A 16397-nucleotide genomic window follows, 5' to 3' on the forward strand; every position below is an offset into this window, starting at 1 on the left:
GCGGCTCACCCCCCTCCCCTCCCACACACCTTCCTTAATTCCCCCCTCTGCTTTCTGCCTTCAAACCTTCCTTCTCCGTCAAGTCCTCCCTTCTTAAAAACTTCTGCATGTCCCTCCTCCATCCCCGCCGACCCTTTCTTTTCTCCTGCTGAGCCCCTCTCTCGCCGCTCCCTTTGCCCTCCCCTCCCAACGCTGCAATTTGGCTCTGGGATCCGCAGCCTGGCGTCCCGGTGTGCACCATGCCGGCCCTGCTGCTACTCGGGACCGTCGCGCTGCTAGCCTCCGCCGCGGGCCCGGTGGGGGCGCGCCCATCCAACGACACAAGCGCAGTGGCCCCGGGCCCGCTGCCCGCGCTCCTCGCGCACCTGCGGCGCCTGACCGGGGCTTTGGCGGGCGGCGGGGGCGCGGCAGGCACCGGCGCCAATGCCACCAAGACCAGCCCCGCGGGTGGCACGGGCGCAGCGGCACGGGCGCCCCCTCCGGCCGAGCTCTGCCATGGCTACTACGATGTCATGGGCCAGTACGACGCCACCTTTAACTGCAGCACCGGCTCCTACCGCTTCTGCTGTGGTACCTGCCACTACCGTTTCTGCTGCGAGCACCGCCACATGCGCCTGGCGCAGGCCTCCTGCTCCAACTACGACACGCCACGCTGGGCCACCACGCCCCCGCCGCTGGCTGGAGGCGCTGGGGGCGCTGGGGGTGCGGGTGGGGGGCCAGGGCCGGGCCAGGCAGGGTGGCTGGAAGGGGGCCGGGCCGGGGGCGCTGGGGGACGTGGGGGAGAGGGCCCAGGGGGCAGCACAGCCTACGTGGTGTGTGGAGTCATCAGTTTCGCCCTGGCGGTGGGCGTCGGTGCCAAAGTGGCCTTCAGCAAGGCGTCACGTGCGCCCAGGGCGCACCGGGAGATCAACGTGCCCAGGTAAGTGTGAGCTGGGGCTGGAGGGACAGGAGGGAGCTTGGAGGGAGCCTGGAGCTGGGCACCGGGGAACAGACCTTCCGATGGAGGCGGTTCCTTGGTGCTGGGGGGTGGAGCAACTGATTAAGGGGCAGGCCTCATTCTGTGGGAGGTCTGGCAACCGGCTTGGGGGTGTGCTCTAGGCAATAAGGGTGATTTGGCTGGGGGCGGGCCCTGCGCATGGGGCGTGGCTACATGGATGGCTGAGGTCCAAGTTAGTGGTGGGAAGTAACTGGAACCCAATGACAGAAGCAACAAAAGGACCTGGCTGTAGAAGAGAATTGGTATGGAGAATTCATTCATTCAACCAGCATTTCTTAAGCACTTTCTGTGGACCAGGGCCTAGGGATACGGAATGGAACAAAAGTTCCGTCTTTCTGGATAAGCCTGTTTCCTATGTCCAAAGATTCTGCCTGTGATCTGTGTGATGCTGGGCGCCCTTCCCCGCATAGACAGCAGGGCTAAGAATTGACACACACACACACACACCCCGTTTATTTGGACTGTAAAGGAAGTTAACTGAGCTGATTAATGTAGAGTCCTAGCCGAGTGAGTGCTCATTAAATATTTGTGATAGATCCAGCAAGCCTATATGCAACATAACTCTAGACACTGGCAAGTGCTGTGAAGAAAACAAACCAATGTAAAAAGTTAACAGAGGGAGTGTTGGTTTGGGGGAGGGATTTAGTTGAAGGTTTAGTTGAGGGGTTTAGTTGAAAATCAGAAAGAGTCTGTCTGAGCATGACCCTGAAGTAAATAAAAATCAGAGCCATTCAGGTGTCTGTGTGAGGGTCAATCCAGGTAGAGGGAAACTGAAACATCGGGGAGGCACCCTGTTCCTACGGGGTGTCAGGAGGAACAGGCAGGGGCTGCATTTCTTCTGTGTGTTATGAAGAGCCACTAGAGATAGCTATAACCAAGCGAAACACCTTTGAGGCTGTGTATGAGGGCAGACAAGAGGCAAGGACTACAGCTGCAGACCAGGAGAGGGCAGCTGTGATTTCCAGGCAGGAAACATGCTGAGCAGTGAGTGACCCGATGGGTAATGTATTGGGGAGGTCTGTTGTGAAAGATCGCAAGGAGGAAAACGGTCAGAAAGGTCTGCCGAAGCGAGCAAGTGGGGCGTCTTTTATTGCAACCAGGAAGGCTGCCCAAGGGACAGTTATAAGGTCTTAGCTCGTGGTGGGGCATGGCCACACAGGTGGCTGTGGAGAGACCTCGGAAGGGGTTCCTGGAGGAATTCATCAAGCAAGAAATGTGGCCTAGACAGACTGACGTAAGACGCATAGCCAAAGCTGGATCACATCTCCGCACTGCGCATGCCCTAAAGAAGAGGCTAGGGAGGACGAGCCCCGGACCCTCACCCATACCCCCATCCCAGTCCCTGACTACCCGCCCATCCATCTGCCGTTTTTAGAGCTCTCGTGGATATTCTCAGGCACCAAGCAGGACCTGCAGCCCGCCCGGACCGGGCCAGAAGCAGTTCTCTGACGCCAGGACTGGGAGGCCCAGACAGCATGCCCCCCAGGACGCCCAAGAACCTTTACAACACCATGAAGCCCTCCAACCTCGGTGAGTGCAGTGGCCTGGTGCCTCTGGCCAGGCCCTCATTCCTGTGGTTCTATCCTCCTCATGTGACATTCCTCAACCCTGACACCCTGGCCCCAGTCCAGTCTCCATGCATCAGCTGTGAACATTTCTTCCTCCAACACGAATCCCGTTCATCCTAAGAGAACTCCCCGAGGTCATCCCAGGCAGGAAAAGTTCGGGTCTTATTTGAGCTAGGAAATGGGGGAGTGGTATGGAAGTGCTTTTCCCAGAGAGAGGGGCAACTTCAGCTGCAGGAACTCTGTGTGTGTGTGGGGGGGGGGGGGGGCTGGAGAAGAGCTTGTGAGGCTCTCAGACCTGAGACCACAGACAGCTGAGAGTTCTAAACTTCTTCAGGCTAAGCTCAGGTTCTCCGCTCTGAAGTCAGTGGGAAACCACTGAGGTGCTTTGAGGAGGGAGCAGACAGACATGACTGGAAGACAGACAGATGATGGCACACACAGCTCTAGTCCCAAAATTCTGAATGAAGGCTGGGGTAGGAAGATGAAGAGTTGGAGGCTAGCCCGGGTTAATAAAGAGATCTTGTTCCAGAAAACCAAGAGACCCTGGGCAGCAGGCGCTCACACGCTGAATCCCAGCAGTCAGAAGGCAGAGAGCAGGGCAGATCTATGACTTCAAGAGTAGCCTGGCCGACAGCACTCCAGGACAGCCAGGGCCACACAGAGAAACCCTGTCTCAAAGAACCAAAAAGGAGGAGGAAGAGGAAGAGAGAGAGAGAGAGAGAGAGAGAGAGAGAGAGAGAGAGAGAGAGAGAGAGAGAGAGATGTCCAACAGCTCAGGGGTAGAATTCACCGTGAGGAGCTGGAGCTGGAACTGCTCATGGGCCCACTTGCCTAGAATCCAACATTAAGGGCCTTGGGATGTAGTTAGGGTGCTTACCTAGCATAGGACCCTGGATTTTATCTCCAGCCTGGCAAAAGATTGGAAGGAAGCCAGGCTTGGTGGCTTGGGCTTAGAGGACTGGCACTACTTAGAGAAACTCTGTCTTGGGAATTAAGAGACAGAGAGGGAGAGAGGGAGAGACAGACAGACAGACAGACAGAGACAGAGACTTACTTGGTAAGTAGTGCCAAGTGCCCAGCACTTGGGAGGCAGATCTCAGTGAATTCTAGGCCAGCCAGTTCACATTGGGACCCTGTCCAGAAACAAACAAACAAAAACACCACCACCAAAACAAAACATCAACAAAAAAAACCAACCCATGTTCTGGAATCTGCAAGCTATGTTAGAAAAGATGAGAGGAGAGAGATTCAGGAGGCCCATTGAATAACAGAAGAGGGCCTGAACTGAGTCAGGGGTGGACAGAGGAGACGATTTTTAATGGTAATAATGAGGGGACATTCAAACTAGGTCTTTGTGGAATTTGACTTGTTTGTTTGTTTGTTTGTTTGTTTTGTTTTGAGATCAGGTCTCATCTGGTCCAGGCTGGGCTTCAAACTCTGTAGCTGAGTTTGAACCACTGAACCTCCCTCCTATATCTCTCAAGTACTAGAGGTTACAGGCTTGTGCCACAGTGCCAGGCTTAATCTCTCTGTCTCTGTCTCTCCCTCCCTCTCTCCCTCTCTGTCTCTTTCTTCCCAAGACAGAGTTTCTCTAAGTAGCCCTGGCTGTCCTGGAACTCACCAAGGCTATCAGGTTGGCCTTGGACTCAGAGATCCACCTGCCTCAGCTTCCCATATGCTGGGGTTTCAGGCGTTACCCACTGCTTGAAGCCTCAAGCTAGATCCTTAGAGAAATTTAATTCAAATAGGGAAAGGAAGCGATTCAAGGCATTGAGACCAGCATTGCAGATGTACAAACGGCAAGCCTCAGACACCACCCCCATGGTCCACTTTTCCGGTAGGGGATAGTGAACCATGGAAGGCATCATCTGGGCCCTGGGGGGATGGGCAACCACTGTGATTGGCTTCTCACCTTAATATGGACTAGGAAGATGACAAAAAAGGGCATATTTGGTGACTCAGAGGGAGGGTGCTAGGTAAGGCAGAGATGTGGGGTCAGGAGGGGCCACCAGGCTTGAGTAGCAAGAGGGAAAGAGGTGGTATGGAGACCACCAGACTTCTGGCTTGGGTATTGGGGTGAATGAGGAAGGGCGACATCTCACTCCCCAACCATGATCATGAGCACCCATCCTGTTTCCCCCAAGGGGCCAATAGAATAAGTCAACCTGTGGGGTCCTAATGAGGGGGTGGAGGCTGTACTGACCTGACAGCCAGAAGTGACACACTTCCAAGCAGGAGTGCCTGCTGGGATGGCGATGACAATGATGTCACCTCCCTTCTCGGTCCCTCAGATAACCTGCACTACAACGTCAACAGCCCCAAGCACCGCGCAGCCACACTGGGTACGCAGAGGTCCAAGGCACCCTGGGAGTCGGGGGTCCTCAGGCCCCACTGTGGGTAGCCCCAGCCCGGTGCTGGGTGGAGCTCCAGTCAGACCCTGTGAGCCGGTGCTCACACGGGGCTGCCCCCCTCCCACAAGACAGCTGCAGTGTCCTCGAGAGGACACCGGAAGTGGTGGATCTCCTTCCTGTCACGGTTTGGGGAGATGCATGGAATGCATCCCCAGCTGAGGCCGGGATTCAGTGGGTGCTGATAAATGAGGTTTCATAGTCCATAGTCCATAGGCTAGAACTCCAGATCCTCACCTCCCAAAGCCTAGACCTCTGAAAGAGGAGGTCCGGAGCCTGAAATCGCAGATCCATGGAATGGTCAGAGCATGGACCCCTGAGTTTGAAAAGGGAGGGCTGGGATCTTCACCCTGTGGCTGTGGGAGGAAAGTTGGGATCTAAGGGAGGAGGGTGGGAGCATAGACTGGAGTCTGAGGCAAGAAGGCTGGGCCCAGACTCCTGGGTCTGAGGGACTAGGGCAAAGATCAGCTGGATCCCGGGTCTCAGGGTGGAGGGGTAACTCTGGGTTCCTCATTCTGAGGGAGGGATGGGATCTGAACGTCCGGGCTTCAGAATGAAAGGGTATGGAGCCCTGGGTCTGAGGGGGAGGCTGGGCTCTGGTCTGCGGGTCTGAAGGAGGAGGCTGGGGTCTGGACTCCTGGGTCTGAGAGGAGAGGGCTCTGGGACTCTGGGTCTCAAGGAGGGAGGCTGGGCTCTGGTCCGCGGGTCTGAAGGAAGAGGGGTAGAGTCTGGACATCTGGATCTGAGAGAGGAGGGCTGGGGTCTGGATCCCTGGTCTAAGGGTTAGGGCTGGGTCTGACGGTGGAGGGCTGGACTGACTGGGTCTTCTCCCCGCCACAGACTGGCGTGCTATGCCACCGCCCAGCCCCTCCCTGCACTACTCCACGCTGTCCTGCTCTCGATCCTTCCACAACCTCTCTCATCTTCCCCCATCCTACGAGGCTGCTGTGAAATCAGAACTAAATCGATACTCTTCCCTCAAGAGGCTGGGTGAGTAAGCCTGGGGAGGGGAACTCAGCCAATGGCGGGTGGGGGGTCAGCACCATGGACAGCGGGCGGCAGTGCTGGGAGGCGCAAAAAGTTTCAGTCTTCTTACCAGCTTTTCTTAGACACTACCTGAGATATTTTGGTTAGATCGGGCTATTTGGGGTTTTGTGTGTGTGTGTGTGTGTGTGTTGTTTATTTGTGTTTAATTCTGCTTCTCTGAGACAGAGACTTGCTTTGTAACCCACATTGTCCCGGAACTACGTAGCGCAGCCTGACCTCAGACCCTGTTTCCGCTTCCCTAGGATTGTGATTGCAGGCGTGACCCACATGGCCTGCTTAGCTTGGTGACTCTTGTCGATCAAGCTTTCAGGCGTCCTGGGTGCTGCCTGGGGCTTTGGTAAGGAGGCTGGAGGAGGGAGGCTCCGGGTTGTCAAGGGATGTTTCTGTCTTTGTTTTCTCCGCAGCTGAGAAAGACCTGGATGAAGCCTACCTGAAGCGCAGACATCTGGAGATGCCTCGCGGAACGCTGCCCTTGCACGCCCTCAGGAGGCCCGGCACTGGGGGTGGCTACCGCATGGATGGCTGGGGTGGCCCTGAGGAGCTGGGCTTGGCACCAGCACCCAACCCCCGACGGGTGATGTCCCAGGAGCACCTGCTGGGTGATGGCGGCCGAGCCTCCCGATATGAGTTCACGCTGCCTCGAGCTCGCCTGGTGTCTCAGGAACACCTGCTGCTGTCCTCACCGGAGGCGCTTCGCCAAAGTCGTGAGCACCTACTGTCACCCCCACGCAGTCCTGCCCTGCCCCCAGATCCCACCACCCGGGCCAGCCTGGCTGCCTCACACTCCAACCTGCTGCTGGGGCCTGGGGGCCCCCCCACACCCCTGCATGGGTTGCCTCCGTCGGGCCTGCACGCCCACCATCACCATGCCCTTCACGGCTCTCCTCAGCCAGCCTGGATGTCTGATACAGGCGGGGGTGGGGGCACGCTGGCCCGCAGGCCACCCTTCCAGCGCCAGGGCACCCTGGAGCAGCTGCAGTTCATTCCTGGGCACCACCTGCCCCAGCACCTGCGCACTGCCAGCAAGAATGAAGTGACTGTCTGAGGCCGGGTGGAGTGCTGGGAACTGTGGCTCCCGAGGCCCCCTTTTCCCAGCCCAGATCTCCTTCACAGGCTTATCGTACACACCAAGGGTCTGAGAGCAGATGGGCCCTTGGACCGGAGACCATGCCTCCTTTTGGGATGTTACAGTAGATGAGATCTCTCCTCCTGCTTTGTCACTGTTGAACCAAGGCCTCCCTCCCATGATGTCATCCCAGAGGAAGGAGGCCTGTACATGAGGTCAATGCTAGCAAATATGTCTGTGTTTCATGATGTCATTTGCAGGGACTAAAGCTCCTTCCTATGAGGTCACCACAGAGGAAGAGCCCTGCCTATGAGGTCATCACTAGAGGCTATGTCCATTTTGCATGACATCACCACAGAAACTCCTTTCCTGTGATGTCACTACAGACAATGCCTTGTCCCATCCCATCATCCCTAGAAAGAAAAGTTTCTTCCTGCAGTGTCACTACAGAGGCAAGCCTCCCACTCCTTGAGACTTGCTGACCTGACACCATCCTGACTGAGCACCAAGGCCTCTTGCAACTATCATCACAGGGAAAATGTTTCTCTGCCATGGAGAAGATGCCTCCATCCCATGATGCCACCACTACAAACAAAGCCATTTTCCCGGGACACAGAGCAGTGGACCACGCCCTGCCAATTATGTCCTCACTAAAGATTAGGCCTCCTTTCCACAATACTGTCACAGGATTTTGCCTCCCTCCTGTGATGCCATCACCAGAATAGGTGCCTTGCCCAATGGCGCCATCACAGGGACTGTGCCTCTTTATGTGATGTCATTACCAGAAATGACCACTGTTCCTGGGACCTCTCCAGGGTGAGGCCCTTCTGTGGTGTGACCGCGCCACCACCCACTTGGAAATGGCACCAGGAGACACCTCTATTGCTGTGCCGTGTCATGAGATGTGTCTGTGGAATGCTGCTGCTGGTGCCCTCTGTTGCTTGGACATCACCAGAGAATGTTTCCCTCTCAGAGGTGGTCCCCACTCTAGACGACCAACAGTCGTGACTGCGTAATGACGGTGTCATCACAGTCCTTATCTTGCTTCCCTCTCACTAAGCTCCACGACTAATTTCTTCCCATGACCCCGGGGCAGAGCCAATGGATGTCTGCTACCCCTCTGAAGGAAGGCGGGGCCTGTGCAGTGAGTCCTTGGGGGTGGCACCCATGGGTGAGCTCTGGCTCTAAAGCCACTTCGATCCATGAGGCTTCGAAAGTCCCACTCATAGGCGACTCATCGGCGAGCCAAAGGCTGGCATCACTTTTTTTCTGCCATATGTAAAGACATCAACTCTGCCAACAGAGTCCCCATCTCTATTAGAGGGGGCAGGGAGGGTATGTGTGCTGCTGACCTTGCCAGTGACATCATCAATGCCACCCAGTGTCGTCCTTTCATGATGGTATAGCAGTTGGAGTTCAATGTTAACTGTGTCATTTCCCAGAATTCCACAAGACTCACCTCAACTACCATACCATCTTCCAGGCATTATCACCATTAATGGTGTCATCACTCTCCCATGATTCCTCCCAACCATGGTGTCATCATTTCCCAGGGTCCAAACAACATGTCATCACGATGTCCCAGGATCTAGCACAAGCATGTCCTCACTGCTTTCCAGAATCCTTCACAGCGTGCTCACCGTGTCACCTCCCAGCACCCACCACAGCTAGGGGTCTTCCTCCCTTCCCAGCAGTCACAGCCATACAGTCCTCACCATCCCCCGGGCTCCATCGGAACCATGCTGTCCTCATCTCTCAGGAACCACTACAACCATGGTGTCCTGTCTCCCAGGCTGTGCCATGGACGACGTCCTCACGTTTCAAAAGTCTATTACGCCTCCCCTCCTGGTGGCATTCTCTTCCAGGACTTGTTAGGACCGACAGAGCCAGTGTTTCCCATGACTCGTTATAACTGCAGTGTCACCTCCCAGGATCCACTTTAACCAGATCTTCATGTCTCAGCAGCCACGACAGCTGTGATGTCACCATTTTATAAAATCCACTCCAACTGTGGTGTTCCTGGATTCTTGCAGTCATGTATCATCACATCCCAGGATCCACCGAATAGTGAGTGTCACAAGTGTCACACACAATGTGAATCCATGAGAGCCATCCTTCTGTCATGTCCTATCACAACTCACCTGGATTTACTGTGACCGTGGTGCCATTGCCTCCAAGCAGCCATAACAGTCAATGCTGTCTTCATTCCCCTGACCCACTTTAGCCCCGGTGTCTCCATGACTTAGCGTCTCTGAAATCCAGTGATATCATTACCTCTGGAGTCTACATGTCATCACTCCATGGACCCATGACAACAAATAATGTCACCATTTTCCAGAGTGCACTTCAGCCATGGCTCCATCATCCTCTCCCAGAATCCATGTAAAACTGTGTGATCTGTAACAATGTGTCCTCATCTTCCAAGGCCCATGGCAATTGTGTGCCGTATCAGGGTCCAAATGCTGTGACAGGCTGTATTTCAGTTGTCCTCTGGGGTCTCATGGCATTCACAGTTCCTCTCTCCAGGGGAACCAGCACAACAGGCCATTTCCCATTCCCTACAATGGACTAGGCTCTCCCTGTTAATGTCACCCTACTCTGGCCCTTCTCAGTGTGTCACTGCCTCACTCCTGATCCAGACAGACACCTGGATCACCTTCACCTACAGACTGGCCTTGGCCAGCCTCCTTCCACTCACTGGCGAGTGCATCCAAACTCTTCTTGGATTACCACTGTCCCTTGCCCAGCCATTTGCTCGGTGACAGGGTCATCTCGGTGACCTCTCCACAGCAGCAGCAGAGGGGGAACCTCCCAGCCCTTAGATGGCATCACTGCCCTACCCAACTCCATCCCTGGTACTTGGTCCCAACCAGGATCAGAACTTGCTGGCTTGGGCCAAGTTCTCTTTAGAGAGGATGCAGGAGATGTCACAACTGATAAGCCACCTGTCGGCCTGTTCCTGGGGTATGTATATCTGAGAGCAATGGCCCCTGCTACCTACACCTGAAAAGGCCAAGGGTGCTCCTTCGCCCCTTTCCCTAACGTACCAGGGAGTACCCAGGGGATTCAGGGAGTCCATAACACCCACTGCACAATCTTTTCCTGCCACACCCAATTCTCTGTACATATAGCCATGTTTCAGGGGGGCGGCCATTCCCCACTCTTAAAGGGCTACATGCCCCCCTCCCAGCCCCTAAGGCGAGGAGGGGGGCACTTCTCCCTCCTCTAGGCCGCCCTCTCCCTCTTATGTCCCCTCCCCAAATATTAGCCTCTGTGGCCACCCCTTCTTGCCCAGAGCCTAGTGGGGTAGATGGTGCCAGGCTCTCACCACGCTGAGGGAAGTAGGAGGCCACCACCAATCTTCCTAAACTCGAGCACCATGTTTTCCATCTCCCGACTAATAGACGCCCCATGGGCTCCCCATCCATCCTAGGCCCCCCCTTCAGGCCTGCTTAACACTTCCCTGGGACACACAGCTTTCCTCAGCCCCCAAGCACTGGAGAGCTCCCGTTTGCCGGTTCTCTCCTTCCCTCCATCCCTCCCCAACCTGAATTCCTTCCTGGGATCTGCCCTCACCCCAGCCTCCACCCTCCACCTGCCTGACCCTGAAGTCTCGACCTCTTATTTCAATAAAGCCATAGTGGGGAGAGGTCTTGAGGGTGGGCCAGCAGGCCCTGTTCTGCTCATCCCCCACCATCACCACGATGCTTCCAGAGCTGGGACCTGGCGTTCTGAGTCTTCCCCTTCCCCCCTGCTCCCCAATAAACAGAAACACGCATCGCATGAGCAGGGAGCGCATTGCCCTGCAGCCCTGCAGGAAAGCCCCCTTCTGGTGGGGGCTGCAGAGGGGGCATCAGAGACAAGATCAAAAGTGCCATGCCAGAGGTTCCTCTGCCTCTGAACCCCATTCTCACTCCCTCCCCTCCTCCCAGTGCAGGACTCACCTTCCACTTCCTGGTGAGGACAGCAAAGGAGCTGGCACTTGGCTGGGGGTGGGGGTGGGGGTGGTTTTTGTTTTGGAATAAACAGCTGTTTTCCTGATCTTCAGTTTCAAGGTTTTCTTCTCACCTGGTCACTTGGAAATTGGGGACCTCCTTTCCCCATGTAGCGGAGTATGTATAGGTCTGGGAAAGGCATACTAACATGTGTTGGGGAGGAACTTCTAAAATTATCTCCCGAAGGCTCAGAGTGATCCATGAACATGAGGAGTCAGGGAGGGGACATTTTAATATGATTTTAATTCTTGGTTTTGTTTTCTTTTTAAAATTTTTACATATGTCTTAGTTAAGGTTTCCATTGCTGTAAAGAGACACCGCAATCAAGGTACCTTTTATAAAGGACAGTGCACGCGCGCGCGCACACACACACACACACACACACACACACACAGACATAGACATACACATGCATGAGTGCTCTACCGGCATGGATGTCTGTATACCACATGCATGCCTAGTGCATGAAGGCCTCCGATCCTTAGAACTGGAGCCTCAGACAGCGGCGGCCGCCATATGGGTACTTAGTACCAAACTTGGTCCTCTGCAAGATCAACCAGTGCTCTTACCAACTACTCACCTCTCCAAGTCCTTTCGTTTGTGATATTATATTTATCTGCTGTGTGTGCTGTGTGTGCAGTAGTAAGGACTGAAGGGAGAGCTTCATGGATGTTACACAGGTACTGTACCAGTGAGCTGTATTTCCAGCTTTTTTTCCCCCTTTTATTTTAAAAATACTTTTTAGCTGGGCAGTGGTGGTCTGTGCCTTTAATCCCAGAACTCAGGAAGCAGAGACTGGTGGATCTCTGTGAGTTCAAGACCAGCCTGGTCTACAGAATGAGTTCCATGTCAACCAAGCCTACACAGAGAAACCCTGTCTATAAAAACCAAAAATAAGTAAATAAATAAAAGTATCTTTTTTTTAAATTTTGAGCAGGCATTTGCTAAGGTGCCCAGGCGACTATAAACTCGCTCTTCGGCCCAAGCAGACTTTGAACCTTCAGTGTGCTGCATCGTCCTCTGACTAGCTGGGATGACAGGCCTATGCCAACAAGCCTGACACCAACGGGCCTTTTGAAGGGTGCCTTTCAGAGGGGGCGTGAGAAGGTAGAATGCTCTGAGGTGCCCGTTTGTGGAGCATTGCCCTACCTTTTTCTCCCTCTGATCCAATGCACTGGATTACGTTCTAGTTGGCTTCTCTTGCTGTGAGTAACACTAACTTGGGAGAGGAAAGGGGTTGTTTCAGTTTATAACTCCCACACCCTTTACTGAGGGATGGTCACAGCTGGAACTGAGGGCCGGAAGCTGGAAGCAGGAACTGGAAGCAGCAGAGGCCATGGAGGGATGCTGGCTTCACTGCCCTGCTTAGCATGCTTCTCTTAATATTATTTATTGTATGAGTGCTCTATCTGCATGTACACCAGCATGCCAGAAGAAGGCATCAAATTACATTACAGATGGTCATAAGCCACCATGGTTGCTGGGAATTGAGCTCAGGACCTCTGAAAGAGCAGCCAGTGCTCTTAAATGCTAACTAAGCCATCTCTCCAGCTCCCTCAGCATGTCTCTTTCTTTCTTTCTTTCTTTCTTTCTTTCTTTCTTTCTTTCTTTCTTTCTTTCTTTCTTTCTTTCTTTCTTTCTTTCGGTTTTTGGAGACAGGGTTTCTCTGTGTAGCCCTGGCTGTTCTGGAACTCACTCTGTAGACCAGGCTGGCCTCAAACTCAGAAATCCACCTGCTTCTGCCTCCCAAGTGCTGGGATTACAGGCGTGCACCACCACCGCCCGGCTCAGCATGCTTTCTTATATATCCCAGGCCCACCGTGGGCTTGGCCCTCTGAAATGGAAACTTAAGAGTGCTTTGGAGCCGGGCGGTGGTGGCGCATGCCTGTAATCCCAGCACTCTGGGAGGCAAAGGCAGGCAGATTTCTGAGTTTGAGGCCAGCCTGGTCTACAGAGTGAGTTCCAGGACAGCCAGGGCTACACAGAGAAACCCTGTCTCGAAAAACAAAACAAAACAACAACAAAAAAAGAGTGCTTTGGAGAGTCAGTTGTGTTAGATGGTGTTTTGCTGGGACAAACATGTGAAGGAGTGTTTTCCTGAAGTGGACACAGGTGAAAGGCTAAGGCAGACTTGTGAAGGAACGTTTCACTGAAGCAGACACAGGGGAGAGGATGTTCTGCTAAAGCAAGCACGGGAAAGGACACTCGATGAAGGATTCTTTGCTAATGACTCGCACATATTGGGCCACCTTACAATGCATAGTTGAGGTGCATTCGTCAGGACTCCAGAGAGAGAAACGCACCAAAAAGTGCTCCAGCACATCTGTCTGGTGGTGTGCTGCAGCTTCTTGCTACTTCCGAGGACCAGGACTGGCAGAGCGATGCCAGCTGAGACAGATGCATATGCTGAGGCGAGACGAGTGGAGGACAGTGATGTTTGGAGAGATTACAAAAAGGACGCGGTGGACAGTGACGGAGGCAGAGCTGGCTTGTTTATAGAGGTAGCTGGGCAACGCTTGTGAGCCTCACGTCTTCCCTGATCTTCACTTCATGGAGGGGCACAGCTGAGAACTTCTCCTGGAGTCCCTTCAGGTCCTCCCGCTGACTCATGCTGAGGCAGAGGCCTGGCTGTCTCTAATTAGAGATTAAGAAATACCGGTGGTGGTGGTGGCGCACACCTGTAATCCCAGCACTCTGGGAGGTAGAGGCAGGGCAGGAAGATTTCTGAGTTTGAGGCCAGCCTAGTCTACAGAGTGAGTTCCAGGACAGCCAGGGCAACAGAGAGAAACCCTGTCTCAAAGAAACCAAATCCAAAAAACCAAAAAAAAAAAAAAAAAAAAAAGAAAGAAATACCTCACAGACCTAGCTAGCCACAGACGGTGGAGGCAAATTCTCACCTGAGGTTTCCTCATCGATGACAACTGAAGCTAATGAGGACCAAATGTTTGTGTGCTGATGGCCACCATTATGTCTTGGTGCTTGCCTGCAGGCCGTGCTGCGGGAGGGGTGGTTCCCATGCTCTACTTGTGAACTCTGAGAGGCTTTGGGCCGCTGAGGTAACTCAACAAGTAAAGTCACTTTGCTGTGAAGGCTGATGAACTGAGTGTGATCCCTGAGATCCACATGGTGGAAGGAGAGAGCCAACACTTGCAAACCTTTCTCTCTCTCTCTCTCTCTCTCTCTCTCTCTCTCTCTCTCTCTCTCTCTCTCTCTCTCGATACACACACACACTTAGTTAATTACTAGATGTAGAAAATGTAAGAAAGTTCTCTCCCTGTAGTCACTAAGTGTTCGCCTCTGCAAATACTTTCAGCTTGCCTCAAATGACCCTGGAAGAAGAACTGGAGGGAGGAGGGCGGAGGCGAGACTGGGCCTCACTGCCTATAACTCCATCAGTGGGGGGCAAAGAGCAAGGCCCAGACAGGCAGGGCACATGCCTTTAACTTCAGTACTGATGAAGTAAAGATGAAAAAGACCAGGGCTCAACAGCAGCCCATGCTGCATGAGACCCTATCTTAATAAAACATAATACAGCCAGCCGAGAATACAGCACCATCAGTCAGGTGCTCAGGACCCAAGCCTGGTGACCTGAGTTGAATCTCCGACATCTGTACAGAGCCAGGTGCAGGGATACTAGAAAAATAGGGACAGGTGGAACCCAGGGGCATGCTGACTAGCTTAAAGCCCAAATTCCAGGGGACAGCTCCTGAGGAAGGACACTGTGGGGTGGAGATCTGGCTTATACACACATACACACACACGAACACATACACACAACCGTAAGAATGATCAAAGCTAGCTTGGGCTGCATAGTGTTAGTGTGCCACCAGTTCAACCGTGGCTATATAGCAGGTCTCTGTCTTAAATCCACCCACCCCCCCCAAAAAAAAGATAGAAATGAACAGAGAGGGCTGGAGAGATGGCTCAGTGGTTAAGAGCACTGACTGTTCTTCCAAAGATCCTGAGTTCAAATCCCAGCAACCACATGGTGGCTCACAACCATCCGTAATGAAGTCTGATGCCCTCTTCTGGGGTGTCTGAAGACAGCTACAGTGTGTTTACATATAATAATAAATAAATCTTAAAAAAAAAAAAGAAAAGAAATGAACAGAGAGGGAAGAAGGAAAAGAAGGAACATCCACTCCTGGGGAGTAGGGGAGGGGCCAAGGAAAACAGTGAGAGGCCCTACCTAGGGACTCTAGGGAGCCGGCTTGGAGGCACATTTTTGTTATGCTAATCTGCAGATTTATTCAACAAAATTGAGTGAACAGCACAAATAAGTCCCTGTTCTGGAGGAGTAAATGGCCCTCGGAAGTCCCTGAATTCTCTCCACAAGCCTCTCTTGATTGGGCTCCCATTCCTGGCAGCCAAATGCACCCTGACAATGATGGTGATTGTGAGAGGAACCATGAGAGGATCCAGAGAAGGGCGGGGAGGGCGGAGCGAGCAGCAGCCAGGCAGTCAAATGTCATTTGCATTTTTATGCTTCCTTCCAGAATTTTCCTCATTCCAATACACTTCCCCACCAACAAAGCACTCTTCCTATATATAGGTCATTCTGTAACCTGCTGTTCCTCATCTAGTAACACAAGAGTGCGGTGTCAAACATATATTTAACGTATACGCACCCAACCCTCTGTGCTTGGTACAGAGAGAGAGAACGTGAAGAGAAGAAATGAGCAGTGAGAGTCACCTGGAGGAAAAGATGAAGACGGTTGTTTGTGACCCATCATGGCAGGGACACCTCAGGATGATGTCGTTAGGTAAGAAGCAGTAGGCAGGCTGGCGAGGCACTTCGGAGTACAGAGGCTCGTGCCACCAAACCTGAGTCTGAGCCTTGGAGCCTTCATGGTGAAATGAAGAAACTAACGCCCAAAGGTTAGAGTCGTCAGACCTCCACACATGCAGTAGCATACGTATGTATGTATACGTACACACACATACACACATACACACACACATACGTACACATATGTACATACATACATACACACACATACATACACACCTACATACACATACATACATACACACATACATACATACATACACATACATACATACATACACACACATACATACACACATACACACACACACATACACACACATACATACACACACACACATACACACACACACACAATATGATTAAATTTAGAAAAGCAAAGAAAGAATGGGAACACAAGCCTGCTCTACACAGTGGTTACAGGCCAGCCAAGACTACATAACAAAACAGTGCAAAAAGTTCAAGGTCATTCTTGGCTACACACTGAATTCTAGCCAAAAGAAAAAGATGGATGGAACTGGAGAGAT

At 53.0% G+C, this 16397-nt stretch overlaps 1 protein-coding gene across 2 annotated transcripts; it reads left to right on the forward strand.

Moving 5' to 3' along the window:
• The first annotated feature begins 239 nt into the window (after positions 1-239).
• Positions 240-11127, forward strand: Shisa7 (shisa family member 7). Of its 2 annotated transcripts, XM_052169944.1 has the most exons (5): positions 240-919; positions 2373-2527; positions 4857-4907; positions 5814-5963; positions 6425-11127. In XM_052169944.1, the coding sequence occupies exons 1-5, from the start codon at positions 240-242 to the stop codon at positions 7063-7065; spliced, it is 1677 nt and encodes a 558-aa protein (XP_052025904.1). In that variant the 3' UTR covers positions 7066-11127. The 2 variants fall into 2 exon arrangements, with proteins under 2 accessions (XP_052025904.1, XP_052025914.1); XM_052169954.1 differs by lacking the exon at positions 4857-4907.
• The last annotated feature ends 5270 nt before the right edge of the window (positions 11128-16397 follow it).

The sequence above is a fragment of the Apodemus sylvaticus genome, chromosome 1 (assembly GCF_947179515.1).
Source record: "Apodemus sylvaticus chromosome 1, mApoSyl1.1, whole genome shotgun sequence".
NCBI lineage: Eukaryota > Metazoa > Chordata > Mammalia > Rodentia > Muridae > Apodemus > Apodemus sylvaticus.